Source organism: Mus caroli, chromosome 2 (genome assembly GCF_900094665.2).
Source record: "Mus caroli chromosome 2, CAROLI_EIJ_v1.1, whole genome shotgun sequence".
NCBI lineage: Eukaryota > Metazoa > Chordata > Mammalia > Rodentia > Muridae > Mus > Mus caroli.
The window spans coordinates 68576589-68588536 of record NC_034571.1 but is presented as its reverse complement, the minus strand read 5'-3'; the positions used below and the strand labels follow the sequence as shown (position 1 = coordinate 68588536).

At 43.2% G+C, this 11948-nt stretch overlaps 1 protein-coding gene across 2 annotated transcripts in view; it reads left to right on the top strand.

The window, feature by feature from the left end:
* Positions 1–3717: 3717 nt before the first annotated feature.
* The window catches only part of Chn1 (chimerin 1), a 156153-nt gene continuing 147922 nt past the window's right edge, over positions 3718–11948 (top strand). Inside the window, exon 1 of one of the 2 annotated variants that reach the window (XM_021182689.2) lies at positions 3718–4035. In XM_021182689.2, coding sequence (XP_021038348.1) covers positions 4017–4035 — 19 coding nt within the window. In that variant the 5' untranslated portion in view covers positions 3718–4016. The remainder of the gene's footprint in view (positions 4036–11948) is intronic. The other variant, XM_029474318.1, reaches the window with a different exon arrangement.

The window sequence follows — 11948 nt, the reverse complement described above, 5'->3', positions numbered from 1 at the left end:
GTTCAAGGCACATGCTGTCTAAGTGACTTTTGCATGCATAAAGCTTTGTCCTTTTAAAACGATACTTTAAAGTCACCAAATGCCACAAATATCATGTAGTGTTTATTCAGAAAACCTGAGAAGGAACTAATAACAAACGAAACTCACCTCAAACTAATTCACACAATGGAAACAAAGCTGCCAGTTGATAGCATGAACACAGGACGGAGCTGCCACATAGGGTCAGACAGTGTTAACATTTAAGAGATAATTCCAGCCTTTGTAATTGCTATGCTGAGGTATAGAAAATGCTTCTATCAAATTAGCAGAAACAAACTGCGGAACCTTTTCCCTTTAACAACAAGCTTCTGCACTATTTTGGGAACTGTGCTAATATGGCTGGTATTCCAGTGTTTAAAGCTGTGTTGACAAGATAAAGCGCTATAATTTTGTTATTGTGAGACAGAAGCTGCCTCATTAATTTCTGCTTCATTCAAAACTGAAGAACAAATCAATGTTTACCAATGGGAATGAAGCTAAATGAGTAGAAAAAAAAAAAAAAGAAAGAAAACCTAAAATCCCCCAGTAAGCCATTAGTTCACGATGTAAAAATGCTTTTAAAGGATTGTCTAAGTTCTGTTTACTCAACAGAATTTGGATAGAGGTGAGAAACTATTTTAGTAAATTTAAAATAGATTTCTCAGCATACATTCAATTTTAATACTGCTGAGACTGGGAAAGATTCCTTTATGTTGTAAATGTAGCACTGTTGTGTAATCCATTACTAGTGAGAGAAGAGAGTTGGTGCTCTAAGAAGTGTGACTTCTTGGTTACATTGAGCCTTTAGGAACTTTACATGAACACTGCCTTAACTATGGTAAAGATTCAATCATCTTCCAGTTTCTCCACAATCCACTTAACGACTGTTAAAGATCACTGTGGCAGACACAACCAAGAAGGATGTCAGACTTGATCAACTCCCACGGTTTCATCCTCTCATTTTATGAGTGAGGGAGGTAAGGACAGAGAGAGCCAAAGGCTTGTTTAAAACTGAACAGCCATTTAGTAGTCGCACTACAAACAGACTGGCTCTTCTACTTTCCTGCTAAGCCACAATTAATTTTTGAATGAAGTGTGTGTGTTTTGAAAAGTAAATTCGTTTCTTGCCTTGTTTATAAATGACCAAAGTCACCACCCAGAATAATCACTTCTGGGTAGTTAACACCCTTCCTCACATTGAATCTGAAGTAGGAGGCTATTGCTTTATTTCCAACTAAGCAAGCAAAGAGGCACACTATTTCTTAATGGCTAGGGTGACATTATAAGCACCCATACTACTTATAAGAGGGAACACTTAGATTGAGTGTAGAAAGCATTTTGTTAGAGAAGTCAGTGGGAAAACATCCCTTGCAAAGCTAGATGCTCTGAGAAGATGCCAACACTCACTTTAATCATTATTTCCAATAGTTTCTTAAAAACAGCTGTCTCTGTTGAGTGTGGTTTTATCAAGGTATTGTATAGACAAGAGGAAGACAATGGGAAGGTCTCCTCTAAAGTCTAAGCTGGGTCCATTACTGGACTCAGCTCTGTTTGGTTGCTGTTAGTAAAAAGTGAAATGTTGGTCTGGTAACTAGAGCTTGGTTGCACGGTGGGTGAATCACAGCAGAGGGGACTAAGTGCCCTCTTACTGATCCTCAGGGTAACTCCTCAACAGGCAGAGAAAACCCCAGCAAACTGAACTCTCACACCCAAAGGCGTGCTGCTCTGGTACCTCTCATTAAATTGAACTAAGAAAATAAACACTTTTCGGTTCTTAACCTCCATGGACATACAGTCCTGAAGAGAGCTGCTTGTGAATAAAGACTCAGGGCAAGTTGTAATCTCCTGAACTGGAAGTCGACCCACAAATGTAAAACTGCTGAGAGAATCCACCTTGCTTCGTTGCTTCTAATAGTAAACAGATTTTCCTTTTTTAAATTCAAACCAAACATGCTCTAAAGGGTTGGGGGATGGGTGGTGAAGGAGGCTGTCTGGGAGAACAGCAGAAGCCTAAGTGTTTCCTCTTTGTTGTCACTAAATAAGCACACACATTGGTGGTGGTGGTGGTGGGGAATCCTTAAATTGTTCTTTTTTTCTTTAAATCTGTTCAAATTTCAATGAAAGATTTTTTAAAAGTTTTTATTGTTTTTAGATGTGAAAAAAATTTTGGTGTGCTTATGTGTACTTTTCTAGGAAGAAGGGAAGTATTTCTTCTAGATACTAGTGGTTGAGACAATGGGGTCTCTAGATACTGATTTATCTGGTTGCAGATTGGATCAGCAGATATTATCATGGCTGTAAAATCTGTCCAACAAAGCCTTCTTGAATTTTCATTTATCTTGATGAACTGTAATTTTTTTTTCTGAAGAAAAAAAGGGAGGGGTGCATAAAATCAAAAGGAGATTATTGAAAATAATGTTGTACAATGTTGGTGATTCCAAGAAATATTTTTATACCAGTAGCTAATGAAAATCTATTTAATGTAAGATCAGGTGCCTAGACGTTTGTTCACTCAGGCTGATTATTTTAATATTTCTTTCTTTTTTGAGTTAACTGGCTTGAAACAAAAGGCTTGGCGCCTCCTTCCTCCCGGCTTTTCTTCTTTTCTGATGCTTGAGTGTGCTGTGAAATGATGACGGATTATCTGCACTCTATTTGAGGTAGTAATTAGCGTTTTATAAAGATTTGATTCCTGAGATATATTAAATAGAAGCCATTTATATAACACAATAACTAATTGAAATTTAGAGAAAAGAGGAAAAATGACACCAGGGAACCCGAGGAGCCTGCAAAACAAGAAGTGCACGCAGGAGAAAATGAGGACCTAAGATTAAACAAACACGATTACACACCCAAACATTAACAAACCCTAGACAGATAAAGTAGGAGGAAAAAGGACTATTTCTAAACAGAACAAAGGTAGCAACCAGAAATAAAGTGAAAAACATCACAGTTGAGCCTTTAAAAAACAAACAAACAAAAAACCCAAACCCTCAAGCGTTGGATGCCCTCTCGCAAGCCGAAGACAAGGCGAGTAGAAAACACCAGAGCTAGAGACCGTGCCAGTGATTGTCAGATAAAACCCAAAAGCTCGGGGGAATCTTTTGTGGCAGAGACTGGCCAGGCAGCGAGGAACGCTGATGTTTCCCTTAGACAACATCCATAAGGTATAACGTTTTAAAAAAAAAAAAAAAAAAAAAAGACACAGTGGCTTTAAGCACCTGCCTTCTAACAGTTTAGATAATTCCCGATGCATTTCAATTACCCGATTCCGGGTATACAGATCGGAAACAAGAGGGGCTCCACCAACCCAACGGGATGTTAGCAGCATCCACAGGCAGGGACCGCTTGCCGGTTAACCCTGAGGGCGCCGGCAGGAGCTCTATCCTCAGACGAACCCTGGTCCTCAGGAGACCCCGCCTGCCCGCGAGCCCGAGCATCCTCCGCTCTGCTTTCTCATCCCATCCCATTCAAGAAAAATCCCGGGATTTCAGGAGCCGCACCCGCTTAGCCTGGGGCGGCTGCCGCCGTCGCCGCGGGGGTGTGCCTGTTGGGCTTCGGGTGGGGGGGCGCAGCCTCACTTTAGGCGCGGCGGATGGAGCGCGTCCCCGTGGGCCGCGCGCGCGCCCGTTGCCATGGTAACGCGCGCTCGGCCGCCCGAGGGGCTGGCGGGAATGCGGCGCGCTCCGGCAAGATGGCGTCGGCGAGGTCGCGGGGTGCGCGGTGAGCGCCGGCCGCCGTCGCTCCGCCCGGCCGGTCGCGCCTCAGGTCCGCCCGCCCGCGCGCGCCCCGCGGGCCCATGGCGGCGACAGGTGCGGGCGCGCGGCGGCTTGCCGGGCTGCCGCGGGCCGGGCGCGCCCCTCGCTAACGCGCGCGTAACTTTTCCTCGCCGCGGCCCCCCGCGGCCTCCGCGCCACGCCCCCCGGGCCGCCGCCCCGCCGAGGTGCCGTCTGCCGGCCGCCGCGGGAGCGAGGAGCGCCGGGCGGCGCGGCTCCACCATGGCTCTGACCCTGTTCGGTGAGTGCGGTCCCCGGTCCCCGCCGCGGGTGGGCCGCGCCCCGGAGCCGCGTGCGGGCTTGGGGGGCGCGGGGCGGGCCGGCCGCCTTGTCGGGGCTCCTGGAGCGCGGCCCCGCGCGCCGCTCCCATTGTCTCCTCTCAGGCAGGGCCAATGGGCGTGAGCTCCCGGGCCAGTCCTGGGGTCGGGGTGAACACACCGTTCCTCTCTCACATACCAACTTGAGAGGGAAGTTGGCTAGTTGTTTGCAAACCAATTTTCCCTAAGTCGGTAAATAAAGATCCTGGAAAGTTTATTATTATTATTGTTATTATTATTTTGAATAAGATGCGAGAGCATCCCTAGCTTCTCTAGAATTGCCCTGTCCATGTGTTGCTTCCTGTTGGATTGTTGGGCATTTTGGGGGAACTTGGTACATTGCATTGGAAACAAGAATAATATGTGAACTTAATTTGTTATTGGTTAAAATGTGTGCTCTGAGGAAAGAGGGCAGAAGAAAGTTGGTTACTGTAAGGTAACTGATCAGCAGCGTAATTTTGAGTATTGTTTGGGAAGTGATATTTTGTGGATGTAGTTACTTAACACTATTGTTTCAATGGCTAAGACAGTTTGCAATGACAGTGGGTTGGGGGAAAAGCACTGAAAAGGGACATTTCTTTTTCTTTTACAAAAAAACAGACCTTGGTACATCATTTCAAGAGAACTCAGTGTGTCAAAACTTAGATTTGCAAAGAATTCAGTCTTTCAAAGTAGGAAGGTGCAATGATGTATTAGGAATAACCATGAGCACATTTCTCACAAGTTATTCGGCATATCCAGTTTCCAGTTCCGTTTTAATTATGTCATCTGACCAGGCACGGTTATGTTGTCACATACCATAGATGCTTTTTGTTGTAAATACCTCCAAGTGGATTCAGCTGTTGGCATCAGTTACTTCTGTTTCTTCCTTATCTGAAAAATAATATCTTTACGTTACCTTGTATTTAATCTGCATTATTTAATGGAAATGGAGACTTTCTTGTACAAAGGTTACAAATGCTATAAGACTGTACCCTTAGCTTATATTTTCTTTAGAAGCAATGGGTGTAGCTGATTAGCAACTGTTGCAGCGAATGCACAGCAGTAAGATTTCCAGAGGAGATCTTCAGACTGTATTGGAACAATTGATCTGTCCGGGTTTCTAATGACATATTCTGCATTTTTTAAGGGTTTCAAAGTAAATTGTACTCATCTAGTATTTTCTAGAACACTGACATTCCTGATAAGTAAGGCAGTTAAACTGGGGACACAATACACTTTTTAAAAGATTTTTAGCTTGTAAGCCTTTACCTAGGTGGAAATAAGTAAAAGAAGAGCATGGATTGTACCTGTGTGGGAAACTGTCCCCATCCCTCAGCAGGAATGACTTGGTTTCAGTGTTTTTGATATGTGCTTGTGAAAAATAGAATTCAGTTTACATAAATACACTTTGCTACAATTCGAATGTAGCATTGTACTCAGAACAGAAGTAGGGGTTGGAAAAGAGAGAGAGGGTGGGGACAGAGAGCCTGAGAGGCTCTTACTCTGTAGCCTCAGTTTGCCTAGAATTTACTCAGTAGCCCAGGTACCCGGATTACAGGGATGAGCTGCCACACCCACTTTTTTTGTAGTGATGGAGCAGCAGCTGTTTTTAACTGTGCCCGTTGTAGATCATTCCTGTCTCCTGTGTCATCTGTCTGTCTGCTAAATGTAGATGCTTTTGTCCAAGGCCAGGGTGAAAGGGATTTTTAAAAGGACACTCAATGATTCTCTTAGGTGCACACTGAAGTTTGAGAGGTATTGAATTACAGGCAAAGACTAGGGGATTGAATCTAATTGGCTCGGTTCACAAAAACATTTTTGCATATGTAAAGAGAAGTACCTAAGACTTAGAGAAGGACTTCTTGTCCTTATTTCAGTCTTCTTAGAGGTGGGAGAGGAAGTGGCCCTGGCTTCTATCCTGCTACACCCTAGCCCGTTGTTCTTTTCTTTTCTTTCTTTCTTTCTTTTTTTTTTCTTTTCTGTTTTTGTTTTGTTTTTGAGATAGGGCCTTGAACTTGGCCATCCTCTTGCCTTAGTCTCTTGAATGCTGAGACACCAGTTGTATTCATTCTTGGTGACCAATGGAGAGGAGCAGTGATAAGGTTCAGAGATCGTGGTGAAGGTGTGACGATGAGAGGCCAGTTAGATGAATGTGCTCTGCCAGTCTTGGGGGAGAGCTCACCAGCTGGGAGTTTAACTTCCCAGAATAACCACTGCTGCCTGACTTGAGTATCTTGGACCATACTTCAGTTTACAACTTGTGTTGTAAATTTTCATTCACACTTTTCTTTGATGTATGTAATATTTGTATTGGTGATTACTAGAAGTTAATTTAGATAATTTAGAAGATCATATTTAGTGTTTTTGTGTGTATATGTATACCTATGTTTTTTTAAAAAACGATTTATTTATTTATTTTATGTATATGAGTACATTGTAGCTGTCTTCAGACTCACCAGAAGAGGGCATCAGATCCCATTACAGATGGTTGTGAGCCACCATGTGGTTGCTGGGAATTGGACTCAGAACCTCTGGAAGAGCAGCCAGTGCTCTTAACCACTGAGCCATCTTTTCAGCCCCATGTACACCTGTTTTTTGAGTATGCAGTGCATATGTGTTTGCACATATTCGTGTGTATGTGTTTATGTGAAGGTCAAAGGTCAGCCGCAGGTGTCATTCCTTGGGATCCATCCTCTCTAATTATGTGTTTGTGCCTCTGTGCTGTGCATTTAAAGCCTCAGTGCAGCTCCTCAGATTCCTTTTACCTTTTGTTCAAGCAGGGCCTCTCACTGGCTGGAGCTTTGCTCAAGCTGGCCAGCAGCTCTAGCCATCTGCGTATTTTCACTTGTCCCCATGGGTTTTGAGGGTCTCAATTTAGGATAAATAGGAATGAGAGGCAAGAGCATTACCTAAAGAGCCATCTCTCGGCCCTACCTTATGTGTGTGTGTCTCTGTGTGAGTGTGTAGTATTTGTGTTTGTATGTAATTGTCTGTTCGTGCACATGTTATAGCCTGGGGAAGTCTCTCTCTCTCTCTCTCTCTCTCTCTCTCTCTCTCTCTCTCTCTCTCACACACACACACACACACACACACACACACGCCCTCCGTTCCTCCTAGTGCTGGGATTCCAGGTGTGTGCTGTTGCAGAAGCTTTCCATGGGTGCCAGGGTCCAAACTCAGGTGCTTATGCTCGCCCAACAAGCTTTTTACCCCCTTTCCCACCTTCCCCAGCTCCCTATCTTAGTTTTTAAGTTTTGAGACAGGCTCTCACTGGGACTCTGGGTTTGCCATGTAGGCTGAGCTGGCCAGCCAGAGAGCCTTAGGGACCCTACTACCCCAGTCTCTCTCGCTGAGACTGTAGGAACTGGCCTCCACTCCTGACTGTCTGATGTGGTGCTGGGCATTGAAGTCAGGGTCTCATTCTTTTGGGGCAGGATTTTACCTACTGGCTCCAACCCTAAGGGTTCCACTTCCAATTTTTTTTAAAGATTTATTTATTATTTTTTTTTAAAATTGTTTATTTATTATATGTAAGTACACTGTAGTTGTCTTTAGACACACCAGAAGAGGTCGTCAGATCTCATTACAGATGGTTGTGAGCCACCATGTGGTTGCTGGAATTTGAACTCCGTACCTTTAGAAGAGCACTGAGCCATCTCTCCAGCCTCCCACTTGCAATTTTTATTTGTTTGGTTTGGTTTTTGGTTTTTCTTTTCGAGACAGGGTTTCTTTGTGTAGCCTTGGCTGTCCTGGAACTAGCTCTGCAGACCAGGCTGGCCTCAAACTCAGAGAACCTTCTGCCTCTGTCTCCCAAGTGCTGGGATTAAAACAGTGTGTCACCATGCCCATCACTTTCATTTTGTAAAGTCATATATGCATCGAAAATGTTTATCTTGAAAATTCAGATATTTGAAACTTTCTCTTCAACTTTCAAATGAATCCATGTCTCAGTATCAACTTTAATACATTTTATTTTATTTTCTTGAAATTAAATTTACTTACTTATGGGAGAGGAAGGCAAGAAGTGCCTGTTAGGGTGACTGTGTGGGAACTTGGTTCTCTTTTCAACCATGAGTCCTGCTGTTTGAACTCCTGTCAGGAGGCTTGGCAGTTAATACCTGCTGAGTGAGCAAACTTAGTTTGCTTTCTTTTTGTTTTTGTTTTTGTTTTTTTTTATACTTGCGGTTGGGCCTAAGACCTCACTGGTGTTAGGCAAATATTCTACTGAGTCACATCTCCACCTTGACACTGTTTTTAAAATCTTAAAAATAGTCACCTATGTTTCTGACAGACTCACCTTACTGGCTTTGCACGATTGGTCTAGAGATCTATTGCTACAGCATGCAGGATGTGGTGTCCTCTTTAGTACTGTCTCAGGACTCGAGAGGACTCGAAGTTCACTCACCCTGCTCTATAGTCAGTATTGTCCACCTTGGACATTTTGCTGGAATCTACCAGATAGGGGAGTGCTTTTTTCCTAGTAATCACTGGGATAATAGGAAAGTCTGAGATTATCTAATTCATGCCTGTTTGCTGCTGCACCTGACAGGATGTTGTGTCAGGCCATAGTTAGAACCCTAGTTAGCAGAACTGGGTCAGTTACCATGGTATTAGGTCATCCTTTGGCAGGAATCTCATCATTTATAGTTTAATGGGCTGTGGTTTCTACCAGGCCAGTGATGAGTCTGGGAGCTCAGTACAGTTCCCTGCCCAACTGAACCTTGAGCAGTGCTTGTCCTGTGTGGATAGTTGATGCTGGGGCTACCTCACCTCTGCTCTCACGTAGTTGCCATTCTTATAATCACAGGTCACCTGTAAAGTACTTTCTTACCATCTGTGGAGGTTTAAAGGAGACTGGCCCCCAGAGACATGTATGTGTGTGTGTATATATACATATATGTGTATATATATATACATATATACATATATGTGTATATATATGCATGAATACCTGCTTAGTTTGTGGCACTGGATTAGGAGGCGTGGCTTTGTTGAAGGTGTGGTATCACTGGGGGCAGGAGATTTCAAGATCTGTACCATTCTCAGTTCGCTCTCTCTTGTAGTTGTGAATTAAGATGTAAGGTTTCAGCTGTTCCTATTAGTACACCTTTGCTCTGTCATCACAGACCCTAGCTCTCTGAAAGCGTAATTTTAAATTACTTTTTTCTTTTTTTTTCGTTCCTCTCTCTCTCTCTCTCTCTCTCTCTCTCTCTCTCTCTCTCTTCCTTTCTCTGTGTGTGTGTGTGTTTTGTTTTTCAAGAGAGGGTTTCTCTGTATAGCTCTGGATGTCCTGGAACTTACTATGTAGACCAGGCTGGCCCCAAACTCAGAGCTCCATCTGCCTTTGCTGGGATTAAAGGCACGTGCCACCACCACCTGGCACATGCTTGCTTTTATAAATTACCTTGGTCATAATGTCTTACAACATCAATAGAAAAATCATTAGGATATAAACTGGTACCAGGGAATGGGTTGTTGCCAAGTCACACCTGACCCTGCTGTCTATTAGAGGAATGTGGAAGACTTTGGACTAGGAAAGTGAATGAACGCTGTAAGTGGATATTAATGGGCTGGGAAGACAGTAGTGCTGACAGCAATGTGGACTACAGAAGCCCAGCTTGAGGTTTCAGGTGAGAACAATATTAGCGACTGGGCTAGAAAAAACGTTCTTGTGATATTTTGATAATGAATGTGGCTGCTTTCTGCCCTTATCCTGAGAGTCTGCCTGAGGCTAAGTTGAAAGGTATTTGATTAATTTCCTTGCTGAGGAAGATTTCAAGCCAACTATGGACCATGTCACATGGTCCATAATCACTGTTATTAGGGTTTACAGTAAAAATGAGCAAACTGGGCAGAAAGAAATACAAAATGTAGTTTGAGGAGAAAAGTCACACCATAAAATTCATAGAATCCAAAGCTAGAAGGGATGAGGAGATTAAAGAAAGGCCTGCTCTAAAGTGGAACAGGAGTGGTGGCCTCAGGGCGAGGCCCCATGGAGCTCAGCTTCTAGAGCATTTCCTGCTCCTAAGCAACAATGGAGAAAAGCGTTTGCAAAGGTGATTCAGGAGAGCTGCTGGGCCCAGGGATGTGGCAGGGAGTCCCTGCATGGAGCTCCAGAGAAGCCATGTTTGGGAAGCCATGAAATGAAGCCCAGATTGTGTTGGAGACCCCAAGATGTTGAAGATGTCAGAGATCTTCAACACTGGGATCTCTTCTGAGGAGAGCTTCAAACAGGGTATGGAACAAGGCCATGAGAAAGTGTGTTTTAGTCAGTAAAAGTAGAAGGCAGAGCCATCTGAGCCCTCTGATATCAGACATGGAGCTGTAACAGTGGTTCTCAACCTGTGGGTTGTGACTCCTTGGAGGTAGAATGACCCTTCATAACAGTAGTAAAATTGCAGTTATGAAGTAGCAACAAAAATAATTTCATGGTTGGGAGTCACACAACATGAAGAACTATATTTAAGGGCGGCAGCATTAGGAAGATTGAGAACAGTAGGATTTGGACTTTGTTCTGCTAGTTTTTGGTCTTGCTTTGGTTCAGTATTTTCTTCCTCTGCCCTGATTCCTCTGTTTTGAGATGGCAGTATGTGTTCTGTTCTACTGTATGTTGGGACGCCATAGTTTGCTTTTCAATTTTACAGGGCCTACAGTTAAGAGATTGCTTTTAGTCTGAGAACAGATTTTGCACTTTTAAAAATTGTTGAAGCTGAGAAAGGTACTTTTGATGTTTTACATGTGGTCTGTCTACAAGCCTGTGGGGCTGGGCTAGGGAATGTGGTGGGTTGAATGAGAATGGTTTCCTTATTAGGCTCAGATATTTGAATGCTTGGTTCCTAGCTGATGGAACTGTTTTGGGAAGGATTAGAAGGTGTGGCTTTTTTGAGGAAGTGTGTCACTGGGGTCCCAAATTAAATTAAAGTTGTCTTGGTCATGGTCTTTTGTCATAGTAATAGAAAAGTTACTAAGAAACAATCATTTCTCAGTCCTTCACCACAGAAAACTTTGATTGTCTTAGTTTGTTTAGGATTTGTCACTGTCCTGACACTGCTTATAGGCATCTCTGTAGAAGTCCTTCCTAGATGGTGTGTGTGTGTGTGTGTGTGTGTGTGTGAGATATGTACTTAGCAAATTTTGACTTTCCTGAAGTTAAAATTTAATTTTAAAAGGACAGGTCAGCTGTGTGCTTTCAGTATGATCTCTGTGACCAAAAGCTAATTTTAAGAAACTTCCACTTTCCTTACTGTCTGCTGACACTTGATAGATGTACATGTTTTATGTGCCAGTGTTCTGTCTGCGTGTATGCGTGTGCATGCCTAGTGCCTGTGGATGTCAGGAGAAGATATCAGAACCATTCAGTCTGAAGTTGGAGATGGCCGTGAGCTGCCTTGTTGATGATGGCAACTGAATCTGGGTTCTCTATAAGAACATTAAGTGCACTTAACTGCTGAGCTAGCTCTCTCTTTATTCAGTTTTAAAATTTATCTTTTAATCTAGTATCATGTAAAAGTGTGGGGAAAAAATTATAGCTGCCAGCATCCTGGAGGTTAGACTGCTCTAAATTTGAGGCCACCCTGGTCTACATAGCTAGTTCCAGGATAGTTAGGGCCACACAGAGAAACCTGGACTTGGAAAGCTGAAAAAAAAATCATAGTTCATAGTTGTTATAATTGATGTTTGCCATCTGTGTGCAATATGTAAAGGAATATTGATGGATGGCCCACATCTGCCCCTTTAGGTTACTGTTTTATAACTAGCCTAGCCTTTGGTGATATGCCCCAATCTTTGGGAATATGTACAGTTACAGAAAGTTAAGATTTGTTGTTTGTTTGGTTTTTTTTTTTTTTTTTTTTTT